This window comes from Carassius auratus, chromosome 20, assembly GCF_003368295.1.
Source record: "Carassius auratus strain Wakin chromosome 20, ASM336829v1, whole genome shotgun sequence".
Taxonomy (NCBI): Eukaryota; Metazoa; Chordata; class Actinopteri; order Cypriniformes; family Cyprinidae; genus Carassius; species Carassius auratus.
The window spans coordinates 8,098,484-8,114,438 of NC_039262.1; the positions used below are offsets into that span (position 1 = coordinate 8,098,484).

The following is a 15,955-nucleotide window of genomic DNA, read 5'->3' on the forward strand; positions in this document are numbered from 1 at the left end:
CAAGTATATTAAATTACTTTTCTTATAGGAATGGATAGCTACATTAAACTTTGATAAATTACCTATTTTAAACTATTTAGTCATCTTTTGAGATATTTGAGGATATGAGTTGCAGCAGAAATAAATCTTTCCAACAATGTAAAATTGTCAATCTAAAGAGCAGTTTATTGGACAAAGTTGCATAATGCAGGATGAGTCATCAACATTTTTGGATCAGTTTCCAGAACATAAAGCATATATATATAGCAAATCTCCTATTTAAATGTTTATTTGACCACATGTATTGATTCATGCCATGATGCTTTAGTTTCCACTTCAAGCTAATGTGTGAGACCTCTGTATCTTTAAATGGAATGCTGGATTGAATCAGAATGTTTCCTGCCAGCTGCATGCAGCAAAGTGACTTCAGTTGTCTGTAGGATTGCAGTATTTTGTAGTTTTGGGAGGCCTGCTCCAGGAGATATTATTCCAATCCAGTGGACGGTTAGAGCATTAGTCACAGCCTCTCATAAGATGTCTCTGCTCATAAGGATAATTGAGGTTAAATCTCTCTCTGTGTCCCTTTTCTGTGTCTCTGTTGTTGTCTCATCCCTACAACAAACACAGATGCAAACCTGAGTTGGGTGTTTTTTTCTCTGTCTATGAAGCAAGACATCTGAAGTGATGTAGGGTCTGTGTGTAGGTGTGTTCCCTTTTCTCCTCAGTCTGCAGTCAGTTCTCCTCCAGCCACACCAACCCTCACCTCCCCAGAAATCATATTAGGGAGCTAATCCACTAAGCCACAGTCAGAATTTGCACATGTACTCATAAAACATGACTTTTCTTTTCTTTTTTTGCAGTCCAGTAAGCTCAGTATAAGGTATGAGGAAGTGCTTGAGCAAATGCACAAGATTTAATTCTAGTCCCTGAGTGCCACACACCACGATAAAAAGAAATATATATATATATATCAAATGATAACTTTCTGCTAACTTCTACTAAGCCCTGATAATTACCACCAGGAATATTTACGTGTGTGGTGCATAGCAGTGCCTTAAATGTTCAGGTGAACATATACCAGTATTGGTTTATGAGATAAATCCCTGCTGTTTATGTAATTAGAAAATGATTGTGTGCTGACAGCTATAAGACAGAATCATCTGGGCACATGATGTGTTATGATGGGACTTTCTGTACAGTGTCTGATAACACAATCTGAATGACAGCACTTAATTGAGAAGGTTTCGTAACTGTGTTAGTAATGGCCCAAAGCGATTTGCTCTCATAATTTTAATAGGGTGCTAGCGTTTTTAACCCTTGGTTATGAAATCACATTGTTCCGATTCCGAAGTTGAACGGAACGAAAGAATGTCAGAATTGCATGTCAAGTTACCGCAACAAACAACCAAGCAAAAACTTAATACATAAGACATATGACTCAATACATTTTAAGTGCTCGTTCAGAGAAACGTTTACGCGCTGTTGGCTATTTCTTTTCGGCGTTTGTGAGGGTACTAAAATGTCATTTTTCAAATGTCATTCAAATTAGATGCTACACTCAGGGTCAATGCCAAGAAATGATGGTTTAATGACTTCTTCAGTTCACTGTGATTCACAGATTCACCTCAGCTAAACCCTAAACTTAATGTCAGCTGGCTTGCTTGTCTTCTCATTCCTTGTTGAAGCATTCCAGCTCAGAGGAATAGTCATATAATATTAACCATATAGTGTGTCTAGAAACAATAGAAAAATGGAAAGAGAGTGGACAGGTTGTCTCTCCCATCAGACTGAGTGAATGATGGCTGTCGTTTAAAGTTATCTAATACCAGGGAGTTGTTCAATCAGACTGGTTGCTGGCAATGATGAACATGCCCTTACATAGCGCCATTTGCCATCTTACACTTGTGCTGAGAGATGCTGTTGACAGGAAGCTTTGGAATAATTTTCTGACTTGGACAAGAATGATGAGAACAGAGGTCGTGCTGGTTGCCCTTATATGCTGTAAGCGGAAACTGTAATGGTATTATTTTAAACCCTGACAACACACAAGACCACTACCATTTGACCTTTGGAAATCACTTTTCCTCTTTGCTACATTTTTGTGCTTGAGATAGTGTGCCTCGGATATTGCTTTCAGAGCAATATTACAGAAACTTCCTAAAGTTCAGTAATAGCTTCTGTCTAAAATTAGACCCTAAATAGATCATAAATCATCATGGTGAACAGATAAGATTCTAGAGACAGAAAGTTTGTGCAATACAGGCCTCGGAGTTCACATTTAAATGATCTTTTTTGTTTTAAATGATCTTCCAAATCGGGGCAAATGCTTCAAATCAAGAACTTTGAACACTTCAAAAATGTACACTTTTGACACCGTACTTGACCTTCAGTTAGATTGACCTTTCAGTCAGTCAAATGATTTATAGTCCAGTGCCTATGAAAAAAAAACTATTTTAATAATTAATTAATGAAACTCATGATAACATGTATCTGTATTTCCTCTGTCATTCGAAGGGGTCTCCTTTATGTTTAGCATAATTTCTCTGTCCTTCTGTATCTTATTGTGCTATTTACGTTTCAGGTCCTCCCTCCAAAGCTCAAAGATGGGTGTTTTAGTGTCATTGCCAGCAGGCTGCAGTTTAGTCATCACAGTAGTGAGTTCATCTGTATGTGTGTGTGTGTGTGTGTGTGTGAATGTGTCTGCTGAGAATTGTTGATGGGTGTCTTATCGCATCTGTTGATTATTCCCGCTGATCGCAGATGTGTTGCATTGAGTGCAAATGAGACATCCTTCTCCTATAATGTTCCTCCTGGTAGCACTGACTTTCAGTTGTCAAGTCTGTACACCTACACACACATTTACCTGCCTATCCAAATGGGGACATACAGTACTGTACCATAGTGTAGTCTTCTGTTGTTTTTATGTAATGCTAATTATAACTTTATCATTTTCCCAAATGAGGATTTCACCCCTTGCAACTACAAAACTAAACAATCCAAAAACAGAAATGCCTTCAATTTCTTCAAATTATATTAGAAATAGATTCAAACCGATTTTGAATTAAATGAGGATGAGCAAAAAAATACATTTTTGTTTGAATTATCCCTTTAAAAACATTATTTGGGTAAACGTCAGGATACATTTTGGGATTGTTTGCTGAAGTGGCTGGAAATGTTACTTTCTCTCCAAAACATAAAACTCTCAGATCATTAAGATGCTGTCGATGCATTATTTAATGCAGTAATACAGAATTAACATCTGTTCATGAAGCAGATGATGCAAACAGACGGATCTGGCATTCATAGATGTGGATCCTTCTGAAGATATCTTTTGTGAGAGCCACGTACAGACCTGTAAACCAAAGACTGTAAACAATTTGGCAATCTGATCACATTCTGCATTCATGTTAGGAAGCATAACTGTGCCTATTTGAAATGTAAATGTAGCTCTTGTAGTGAATTTTGCTAAAGCCCTGTGCTCTGCTGTGTGTGTGAGTGTGTAAATGTGTGAGTTTATTTGTTATTATAGCTTAATGTTGTCCCTTTAAAGCCATGTCACATCCAGCTCTTTCTTTGTAGTATTAGGGGTGGATTAATTTGAATACACAGTTCCTTATAATACAGTTCAATATTAAACACACTTTACATTCCCCTCAGTTTAAAACCCTGTGTTCAATCACAGAAGACGGATATTTGCATATTGAAACACGTTATGAATTATTCATAACTTGTTAGAGGTCATCAAAACAAACTAATAATGACATGGGCCTTCTGATTATGAAATAAAGCACACAAACACTGTGTAATCATCATCATAGTAAAATAGGTGCCTGGTTTGAAAGGGGCGGGGCTAAACATGCCAAGGGGAAAGGGACATCTAATTAGATTGGACAGGCAATTGACATCATAGGTTGTAATGAATGCAGTTTCTGTGGTGATGCGGAGAAGATTATCTTTATTCCTGTCAAAATGTTCAGATATTGTCATAAAAAGATTGTTCATGTTTTTTGATTGATGCAGAGAAGATTTATTACTGTAAAAATTTTCAGATTTTTCACAAAAACTCTAATAAAAATTAGGGAGAAATATAGTTGTGAATTATAATATAATTTAAGTAAAAAAAAATCTATAGAGTTATGATACTATAGCAATAAATAATAATTGTAAATATTAATTTAGCATAACTCTTTAAACATTTTTAAATGAAAATGTGTTTGTGAGTTTGTACTGTACTGTATGTATATGTGTATTAATATAAATGTAAAAAAGTTTTTAATTGTACATTTTAAGTTTACTTTTATTTATTTTTGTATTTTATTTCGTATTAAAACAAATATATTTAAAAAAATTTATGTATTGCACATGGCAACTAAATTAACCTGATAACCCACATGAAGAGGAATGACTAAATAAAAATATAATGAATATATATACATATATATTTTTTGTAAACGTGCACTGTGTGCTATATTGCAATCCTGCATCTGTAATTAGAGGGGTTTATAGCTTCTTGCATGAAACCCACCTCAGCAATGGAGTACCTTGCTTTAGTCATACATGGCCCTTCCTTAGCAAACAAGCCAAACATTCATAAGTGGGAGGGTCTTAGCAAAGCTTACAAATGTCAATCTCATACCCACTTAATGCTGAATACTAAACTCTCTCTCTCTCTTATTATTGTCATGAATAAAAGGGAGCAGAGTGATTGAGAAACCATTGAAGTCATTGATGTTCCAGTGTGTGGTTTATGGAGTGTTTTGTGTGTGTAGTGAGCAGGTGATTGGTCAGTGCCTCATACGCACATGAGGACGGCCCTTACCTTATAAGGGTCTCTTCAGCCTCTCCCAGGGCCTGATAAGGAAATGCATTCAACGCTTATCTCCATCGTTACAGTATTAAAGGGTAGAAAATCAAAGGGATCTCCAAACCTCAGTGAAGGCCCAGTGTTTGTCTTCATCAGCGTGGTTGTGATGGGTACTCATCGACTTTATTAACATACTGTGATTAACTTTTTATTTTAAATCTGTTCATTTATCAGGTCATAATAATCTATGTTATAATGATGTGTATGTAATCTAAACTTTGAATAGTTACCCTACATTTACATGGATGCATTTGCTTTTCACTTTACAACTGAATCCAAATTTGGATGAATGAGGTATTAATTTGATTTTGCAATATGTAATTAATTGGACACACTGCCTGGCATGTACAGTTCTTCTCAGCAGCTGGTTTGATTAAGAAGTGTCAAAATATTCCACAAAATAATCGAATTACATCTCATGGACAGAGACAATCTGGGCTCTACCAAACATGCATTGCATATCGCAAAGAGTAAACTTGGCCTTCATTAAACAGGGGCAGGTGTCTAAATCAATTGCTAGCAACACACTCTTAAACAGCAGTGGCAAGACTGACGGTTGAGCCTTTGTGACCTCTATTGTCTGACCCTCTTTATCTTACATCAGACACACCAAAGCAAACACTCAGCTAGATAGCTGGCAAGCCTTTATAATATTCAGTTTTCAGATTAAAAGTCTAGTTAAAATCTTATTGCAGTTGCACAAATAGTTTTCTGTAGTGGTGGATTCATGTTTATTTCAAACTGTCTTAAAGGAGAAATACCTCAGTTATATCCTGCAAACTAACATTTGCATATCATATTTATAGTTATAGCTTTTGTGTAACAATTTAAGGTAACAAAGCCACACAGATAGATTCAGACAACAGTATGTTTATAAATACATTTTGTACACATTTTTGTTATCTTGAACCGATTTCCTGTTTAATGTTGCTTAAATCAATACACATTTATTTGTATAGTTTTTCACAATGCAAATCGTTTCAGAGCAGCTTTACAGACAATGCATGTCTCAGAGGTACAAAAATATGCTGTTTAATATTTTTACAGCAGCAGGTTCCATTGTGACAACTTACCCCATACAGTGTCACACTATTGGAGTACATAGTCACAAATTTAACGTTTTCAGTTAGCTTATTCTTTTTGCACTAATACATTTTGATCAGTGAATTTCCATGACTTTTACATTCATTCAGATGACCAGGTAAGAATTTAAAATGATGCTCTATATATATATATATATATATATATATATATATATATATATATATATATATATATATATATATATATATATATATATATATATATTCAACCCAATTAAATATTTTCTTTAGCCAAAAAGAGATATGTGCTTATGGAGAAAGTAACCTTAAAAAAATCATAATCATAATCTGAAAAACATATTTCCCCTATCAAATCTATTTTACAGCGTGCAGGCTAACCTAAAGAGCTGATGCATATTATGACTGTTATGTGTTAGCTGATGCGCTTTCCGTCCTGCATCCCTGCGGCTCCAGGTGCAGAGTCCCGCCCCTCATTTCTGCAATGTGACGCTAGACTCACTCAGCGCTCCACAGTCTTGCCTGGTCACCGGGAAAAAGCGTTTTCCACTCTGGAGTGCGCATGCGCGGCGCTGCAGCGGTGTTTCCGCGTTGAGTGGCGTGCAGAAGGGATAGAGGGAGTGAGAGAGAGTGGGAGTGAGAGGAATCAGAGGATAGAGGGAATTTGAGACGCAGCGGGACAGAATAAACGGACACCCCACAAACGCTAATAAAAAGAAAAAAAAAAGAAAAAAAATCATCGTTCCCAACCCAAGCCTTTAGTCATGGAGGACACGGTGAAAAACACTTAAAATGTGAGGTTTAAAGTGACGTGCTGCAGAAACGAGCGAGAGCGGCTTTCCCTCTCATCATCCACGGCTGATCTCGCCTCGGTGCTCCCGTCCCCCTCCGTCTCTCGCACCGGGGGGAAAATGAAGAAGTTTAATATTCGTAAGGTGCTGGACGGCTTGACGGCCGTGTCGTCCCCTTCTCCATCCCCGCAGCTCGGGGCCAAGGAGAACGAGCTCATCCCGGAGACGCTCCAGTCTGAACACTTCCAGCTCTGCAAGGTGGGGAAGCTTTCAAGTCAATGTGTAACATCACCTGATGTGTGTGTGTGTGTGTGTGTATTTTCTTTAATAAACCTCGCGCAAGTGCCACTCAGTGCATGCTGTGATTTCACTTTATCCACATATTTACTAGAATATCTATAGATAAACTAGAATATAGTAAACGCGTGTCTTTTCTGTTTAGATGTGATGCATCACATAATGTTGTAATGAAAAACTAATTTTAATCTGTATGGAAGCGTTATGATGTCATAGCCTATGTTTTATTGAAAATAACAGTGTCCTCCGGAATGCGTTTCACATTAAATCGCCGGTACATTAGCCTGGACACACAATGTTCTATCGTACTCTGCACCCTCAAACCAAGACTAAATGATTTTTTTTTCACAAGCTGTGCGTGGAAAGAGCTGACTGTGTTTGGAAAATGCGCACAAATGCGTAAAATATTCATGCGTGACACTGAGATTAGTTTGAACCCACACGGTTACTTTTGCTGTCCATATCTTTCGTTTCAGTGTCCAGTGTTAAACATGCTACTTTATTGAAGCGTCTGCATCATGTGTGGTTATAGAATGAAGCGGTGACGCTGGAGGAGGGAGGGGGATAACAACCAGTTTCTTGCATAATCTACTGTGCCAGGATTAAAGTGTAATTGTTGTATTTACTTGCAAACCGAAAACCATTCTTGACTCTTTTTGGACACACGCACGCACGCACACACACACACACACACACTGAAGCCTATGTTTATCGAAGGATAATTTTGGGCCATCATAGGTGCCCAAATGTTCTCTAGGTAGGCAGATCACTAGGTTGTTGGCTAACGTAGGTTCTGAGACTGCGAGTGTGCAATGTGTTTTGAAAAGGCCAAGTTTGAAGTGTTGATTTGGTTTAGCTGCCCTCTCTGGATTAAATCTGGCAGCACAATGGATGGAGTTAATAGTTCTCGGTGAGAAACAGGTTATCTGCAGAGGCTTCTCTCTTCTCATCTATCTCGCTCAGCGCAAAACCACGTCCAAATGAATCCCATTTTAGATTATGAACCCACTCACACATGTGCCGAAACTGTAGGAGCATGACAGCACTGCAGCTGGGATTTTAATTCATTTAAAAGATTCGAATCAGTTCGCACATTCAACATTGCTATGTTTACTTTGTAAGTACAGTAGGATAGGTGGCGAAAAGTTCTTTGTGTTATGCGTGAGTCATTGAATCATTCGATTCTTTTGAACACCGAGTCGTTCACAAATCTTATTACGCTATTTTAAGTTTGTGTCTAGAGATCTGCTGAGTCGCTACAAGAATCCCAAATGACAGCATAATTGTCATTTTAGCCTCCATATTTGTCGACTGTTGGGCATTATTTTATCAGTTAGTATTAAAAAGTAATTTAAATAGATTTATAATACATTTTCAGCATACAACCACGAATGGCAAACCAATTCAGTTTGTTCATAAATGTGAGGCCTCCTTCAGTTCAAACATCGACTGCTTCATTGAAGGGGGCGTACTCGGAGCATGTTTTCAGATCTTTTCCACATGAATTGTTTTCAAGAGTTTACTTGTTATGATTATTAAGCACTAAATGATTTCTGAAGAGAAGGGAATTTTCACACTTAGTACCGTTTTTCGAACAATGGCGACTCGCACGTTTATTGTTACAGTTGTTTCTTAAAACACCGCTCGGAATTGAATAATCCTTAATCTTGACGTTTTTAACGAGGTTACAAACTGTCGTAGTGCATTTACAGAGGCTTTGGTCTTTTTGTCAGGTTGAAATTTAATAGACGCATACGAACGCTGGGTTATTTTAATATTTATTTCATAATTAGCGGAAAGAAGAAAAGAGAAACGAGAGAGATGGGAAGGATGAAGTGAAGCTTGTTGCTACTGCTGCTCACCGACAGGTACCCGTCCCCGCGAGCGCCGCTTACGTAACCGGCTTTAGCCGCTAAAACAAACATACACAGACAGAGAGGCTGCGTCTAAAAACACACTGAGCTGCCTAGCTAGATAGCATTATAGGTAGGCTACGTCTTGATGTTCAGAAGTGTTATCAGTGTAGGCACCCTCTAGGTTTTCAAACAGACAGTGCGACAATGACAGCTGTTAAGCAGAGGCCAGTGCTGTAAACCTGTAACTAGTCAACCTTTGTTGTTGTTCTCTGGATCCAGTAAGGTCTGTGTTATCACTGCCTGTTGTTTTTATCTACCTATAGCACATCAGGATTGTTTGAACAATTCAAAAGGCTGGGTATTTGAATATTTATATATATAGTTGAAACTGATATGGAATTGTCCCCAAGGGGAAGTTTGACTCCATTGTGCTTTGCCACAATAATTCAAATCAAGACCGTAAATACCACACAACCAGTATTATTGTAATAATATTTATTCAATTTTTAATTCACTATTATTTTTATATATTAAATTGTCAAATTTAGTTTAGTCATTTTACATGTTTTTAATTTTATATATATATATAAAGTTAATCTAATATTTTTATTTCAGCTTTGTTTTAATTAGCATTTAAAAAAATGTTTTAGTTTAACAATAACACGACTGCAAAACCTCTGTCACATTAAAATGATGAATGAAACAAAATGGTGAAACGTGCATCATAAGCAAAAATAGATAAAAACAGATAATAAAAATGTCAACAAATGTTTTAAAATAAATACAATGTAAAATAGTTTAATTGCTTGCTGAAATCTTTAAGTAAATTTCAGTGCTGATTATGCCCCCAAGCTTAACATTGTGTACTTTTTAAAACATTTTTCTTTTCTGATTTGATCCTCAGACTGTGCGCCATGGCTTCCCTTATCAGCCCTCCTCGATGGCATTCGACCCCGTCCAGAAAATTCTTGCCATTGGGACTCAGAATGGGGCTTTACGATTGTATCCTTTTCACAATTGAAATGAAATAATCTCTTGCTCTGTTTCAGGTGCAGTGTGAACCTGTCTGTAAGTATTTAGTTTCTTTGTCAGTTGTGTTATTAGTTGGTACTACTGGTGCATTTAAGGGCATTGTCAAGCTAAAAACAAATTCATTAGGACATTGATGACCCATTGTTAGTTTTGCCTTTCTGAAATGTGACTATGTTATGCTGCCCCACAACATAACAAGTTTCATCTGCTTTAAAGTGATGCCAGTTGTTGTGCTTAACTGAGTTGATCTGCTGTCATGGCTTGTCAGTCAGAGCCATCGTAAGTCTTTTGTAAAAGGACGTTTATTGTCACTGGATTGGGATTTTTGGATCATTAAGGCACATCACATTAGTACAGTGACTCTTTCATCATCCTCATGAATGATCCTAGTACATAAATTCAGATATTAATTATACCGAACAAGTCACTAAGGTCTATTCCCATCTCAGAGACGGCAAAGAACTTCCTGTCTAATCAAAATCTGCATTCACACTCTGTATTCAAATAGATGGCCTTTGATTTCGAAATGAATTTCCACGTTCCCCGATTCATTCGTACACACAAAGGCATGACATTACTTTTCACAGTGATTGCGGCTCTAATTGAAAATATTTCTTCTGCTGTCACTACGGGATAATTTGCTGTCAGTCAAGTCGGAAGAACAGCGCACTTGACACCGCCCTTTGTCAGATGTTGAATGATATTGGTGGAAGTTGATACAGTACATGCGGCGGCTTCTTTAGAAACTGATTGTCTTTTCATTTGCTCTGAGGAGTTCTGTGATACTTAGCCTCCTTGAGCGACTGTGATCAGATAAATGTCGGCTGCCGTGAGATGAGGGCAAATGAAAATCTCCCAAAGAGACTCCAAATTGTGATTAGTGCATCTTTCTTTCTTTCTTTCTTTCTTTCTTTCTTTCTTTCTTTCTTTCTTTCTTTCTTCTTCACATCTCATCCCGAGCTATCTGCTGTGCAAAACGAATCTCAAGATTCAGTTGAATGGGATGGTATGAATGAAGACTTATCTTTGATTTTGTGATTGATTTTCTTCTGTGTACCTAAGCTACAAGGGTAGAGTTAGTTGACAAATCTTGGATGGACTAGCAAAAATGTGCTTGTATTTCTGGTCAGATATACATGGCACAAATCTCATAGTATTTTGTAATAATTGCAATGTTATCTCATTCATATTTGTTGATATATATTTTTTAAAATGTCTGTTTCTATTGAAAATGAAGCTTTTGAAACATGAATATATATATATATATATATATATATATATATATATATATATATATATATATATATATATATACCCTCTTATTCAAAGAGTTTTCTTTATTTTCATGACTATGAAAATTGTAGATTCACACTGAAGGCAGCAAAACTATGAATGAACACATGTGGCATTATATATGGCATTATGTAGATAACAAAAAAGTGTGAAACAACTGAAAATATGTCATATTGTAGGTTCTTCAAAGTAGCCACCTTTTACTTTGATTACTGCTTTGCACACTCTTGGCATTCTCTTGATGAGCTTCAAGAGGTGGTCACCTGAAATGGTCTTCCAACAGTCTTGAAGGAGTTCCCCGAGAGATGCTTAGCACTTGTTGGCCCTTTTGCCTTCTGTCTGCGGTCCAGCTCACCCCCAAACCATCTTGATTGGGTTCAGGTCCGATGACTGTGGAGGACAGGTCATCTGGCGCTGCACCCCATCACTCTCCTTCTTGGTCAAATAGCCCTTGATGCCTTCAGTGTGACTCTACAATTTTCATAGTCATGAGAATAAAGAAAACTCTTTGAATGAGAAGGTGTGTCCAAACTTGTGTTGTGTACTGTATATATATATATATATATATATATATATATATATGTATTTGTTTTTTTAAATGAAATGAAGGAAGGATTCATTAAATTGATCACAAGTGACAGTTAAGAGTTAACATTTATATTTCAGATAAACACTGTTCTTTTGAACTGCTGAACACAAATATTAAGCAGTACATATTTTCAACATTGATAATAGGAAATGTTACTTGAGCCCCAGTCAACATATTAGAATGATTTCTGAAGGATCATGTGACATGAGACTGTGTATGTGATGAAAATTAAGCCTCGCATTGTAGGAATAATTTTTTTTCTTTTTTAGTAAAAATGAATAAATACAGCTAAATACAGTGATTGTAAAAATGTAAACAACATAAAAAAATATTTCAGACCTTTTGAACACTGGTATACAATAAAACCCACCTAACCATTTCAATTAATTTAATCTTCTATGCAAATTGTTTTATATAAAGTTTTAGATACTATCATCACTTTGATAAACGTAGTCTCTGTGCTAAATGCACAATTAATGTGTGAATACCTATGCATGCTAATGAGATGACACTGGTATGTGTAGCTGTGTGTCTGTAGCTGTGTGCTGCATTGCGCTGTGAAGATCTGTTTTTCAGTTGTGTAAACTTCTCCCCGGTTGAGAATGACTGAAAGTGGCAGATCAAGAGACCAGAATGGCAGAATCCTGGCAAAATCATCCTGAAGATTAGAGGAGAGGGAGGGAGAGAGAGAGAGAGACGAGTCTTCAGTCTCAGGCCAGCGGGCAAATGCGCTGCGATCCCAAAAGTGTTCTGCTTCCCACAGCTCGCTTGCAGAAAGTGACACGGCAGTCAGATATTGAGAAAGATCAGAGACAGAAAGAGAATGTGTTTTTTTTTTTAAGCTTTGGCATCAAAGGCGTGTAAATTATTTCTGCACCATCAAATGAAACACTTCCGCTGTCTACCGTTGGTCGGACAAAGAAATAGTCCCACCCCCAAACTCACACCATCAGTTGAGCCAATTTTGCAGTATCAGGATTTCTTGTTGTTGTTAAGAAAATTACAAAATTCTGTTTTAAACAACCTTTTATAGGCTAAGGTATTGTTATTGATGGTCTACCGTTTGAATAATTAAATTGTGGGTGGTGAAATGGTGGTTATTGTGTAGCAGACAGTTTTGGGTGGTCCCTGTCCTTTGAGAATTGTATTTTCAAGCGCAGAGGAGAGCGAATGGCAGACACATAACTCAACTAGCCTCGCGGGCCCCAAGACTGTACGGCTCGCACGCAAGATCTATTGATCAACCTCTCAGACACACACACACACACACACACACACACACACAGACATGCACAAAGTGGTGTGATGACCTCATGGTAAAGCAGATACATTTTAAATAGTCTCCTGAGTATTTGCACTTCCTCTTTTTGCAGTATACTGTGAGATTGTTGGCTGCTATGCACAAATATGTCTCCAGCACTGATTGCTGACAGTCATAATCACTGTAATTTAGAACATAACCCACTATGAGTCTGAAAATTATATTCACAATGATCATCTATTCAAATTTAATGAGGGGTATTTATTTCTAAAGAAGATATATGTCACAATGATCAAGCCTCGTCTGCATTATAGGTAGCAGATTATTGAACAGATCATGTTCAGGGCTTGTAATGAATACACTTATTTAATGTCACTGAAAGATATGAAGGCTGTGTGCAAAACCTTGCAGCTTCATCACACAATCAGACAATATTTTTTTTCTATGAAGATAACTTATCTCATTGTAATATCACATCTAGTGATGTAGAACAAATTCAAGTAAGCTTTAGACATAAGCAAATATTTAAAGATGCTTATTTCTTTGCGGACATGAAATCATAGGTTGACGAAAAAGGCAGAAAACAATGATATTTCTAAATTAATTTATTAATGTATACTGTTTGTTCAGACACTATTCTTATGTTTTCAACCAACCACTGAATTTCAGGCACAGGGTTGTGGGAATACATAGGCTGTGAAGGACACATTTATGCTTCCTTCAAAAAAAAACAACAACAAAAAAAAACCAACAACAACCAGATGGTGTCATCTTATTATGTAGTATGTTATGCAAATATGTCTATACTACAGAAGCCTATTTCCGTCTCAGAGTAAAAAGTCAATAAGGTTAAAGAGATAGTTGATAAATGTTGTCATTAATTAATCACCCTTATTGCCATCCAAACCCGTAAAAGTCTTTTACCTTCATAAAATGAAAAGGATTAAAAAAGGTTGAATTTTCACTGATGTCATATAGACAATTTCAACAATGTCCTTACTACCTTTCTGGGCCTTGAACATGTCAGTTCTGTTGCTGTCTTGTCTATGCAAGGTCAGAAAGCTCTCGGATTTGATCAGAAATGTCTTCATTTGTGTTCTGAATGTGAACGAAGGTCATACAGGTTTGGAACGACATGAGTAATCAATGACAGAATTGTCATGTTTGGGTGAACTATCCCTTTAAATAAACAGGTGAAATAAGATAAATTAACAATTATGTGAAAACAAATTAATTTATTTTAAGAAATTAACACTTTTATTTAGCAAGGATTTATTAAATTGATAAATCTGACAGCAAATACTAACATATTCTGAAACATCATGTGACACTGAAGACTGGAGTAATGGCTGCTGAAAATGCAGCTTTGCCATCAAAGCAATCAGTTATATTTGAAAATATCTGAAAATAGTCATTGTAAATTGGTTTGCATAAGTGATGTCTTTCAAAAACATTTGTCCCAGTTGGGACATACAAATTTGATATCATGAGACATTAAACCTTTTAATTATTATTTTTTTTTACTCTGAAGCAAAAACTGACTTATATAGTATATTGCCTGAGAATGCAGCATTTTTCTAGCCTGACTATGTCAGACTTCCTACTTCCGCTCAATTTTATTTCGCTTCTGTACTCAGTCTGATACAGCGTCAGAGCTTTCTGTTTGCCACCGGTCTGGAAACAGCCGGGCCAATCAACGAACAGAGGGCGGGCTGAGAGCCGTGACGTAGATGCTAAGCGCCGAGTTTTACATTGTAGGTTAGAGAAATCGAAAACCGAAACGACCGTGGAAATCGGAAACGAGACACGGGATGCAATTCGTTCTGTTATGGAGAACATTCAACTCTTTTTCAAACTGCAAAAGTCGTTTACAGCCATGTTCACTCCGGTATTTCGCTCGCATCATCATGTGTTTACAACAGGTTTACAGTGGAAGTTCAATCATAGATTTGAGTTCGATGCATGATGTCTGTGCTTTGATGCGGCTGCACAGGCGCATAACATACGTCATAACTAAACGTATCTGATTGGCTTACGGGTAACGAATGATTTTAAACTTCAGACAAGCGCCCCCTAGCGAGAGAGAAAACACTTCTCTATTATGCCATTCCAGACTCTGTCTACGAAGCAAAGTGAAGTAGCAGAGTCTGGTATTACCAGGCTAGCATTTTTCAGCTTAAAGAAACATCCATTGACCATTGGGAAATGGATATTGAAGAGTAACACGCACAACATTATCATCTACACATCAGCTTCGAAGGTACCTCATCTTGTCTCTAATGATTAGTAGTAGTGATGCTACACTGTTGCTAAGAATGCTGAAACTGGTGATGCGTCCCACTGTATGATTCCACATATGATTTGAAATATACTGGCTGTGACATGGCTGTGGTGCTTATGTATGTGTTTTAGTACTTGTGACTTGTTTTGCTTTGAGTGTCAGGCATGTAGAGCTGAGCCTAACACACACACACACACACACACACACACACACACAGACATTGCCCGAGGATGCCTATGCCACTTCTTACGTAATCCACAGGAGCGAGGCTTATTGGCAGCAGTGTGTGTTTGTGCACAGTTGTGCGCTGTGATCGGCTCAAGCAAAGGAGTTTAAGTCCATAATGGCACAGCAGCAGCCATCTATGATTGAGTGTGTGACTGTATAACTTACTGTACTCTATAACTACAGGAAGGGCCACCAATTCAGAGAAATCTGATCAGAAGGACTAGGCACTCAAACCTAGAGGGATAGAATGGTGCAGAATAACATTCAGATGATGGTGTTTTTTGATAAATGATTGTATATTCTTAGTTTTTCCATAGTGTCCACATTAGGAATGTGCAAAAATGGATAACTTTGGTAAAATTGTGCAAGCTAAGGGCTTGTTCACAGACCAGATGTCATGAGAAGGGGTTCTTAGCCCTAGAT

General features: G+C 37.2%; 1 protein-coding gene across 5 annotated transcripts in view; it reads left to right on the forward strand.

The window, feature by feature from the left end:
- The first annotated feature begins 6,377 nt into the window (after nt 1-6,377).
- stxbp5a (syntaxin binding protein 5a (tomosyn)) overlaps nt 6,378-15,955 on the forward strand; it is a 68,462-nt gene continuing 58,884 nt past the window's right edge. For 3 of the 5 annotated variants that reach the window (XM_026290815.1, XM_026290816.1, XM_026290818.1), the window contains exons 1-2: nt 6,378-6,953; nt 9,753-9,850. In XM_026290815.1, coding sequence (XP_026146600.1) covers nt 6,816-6,953; nt 9,753-9,850 — 236 coding nt within the window. In that variant the 5' untranslated portion in view covers nt 6,378-6,815. The remainder of the gene's footprint in view (nt 6,954-9,752; nt 9,851-15,955) is intronic. The other 2 variants (XM_026290817.1, XM_026290819.1) reach the window with 1 other exon arrangement.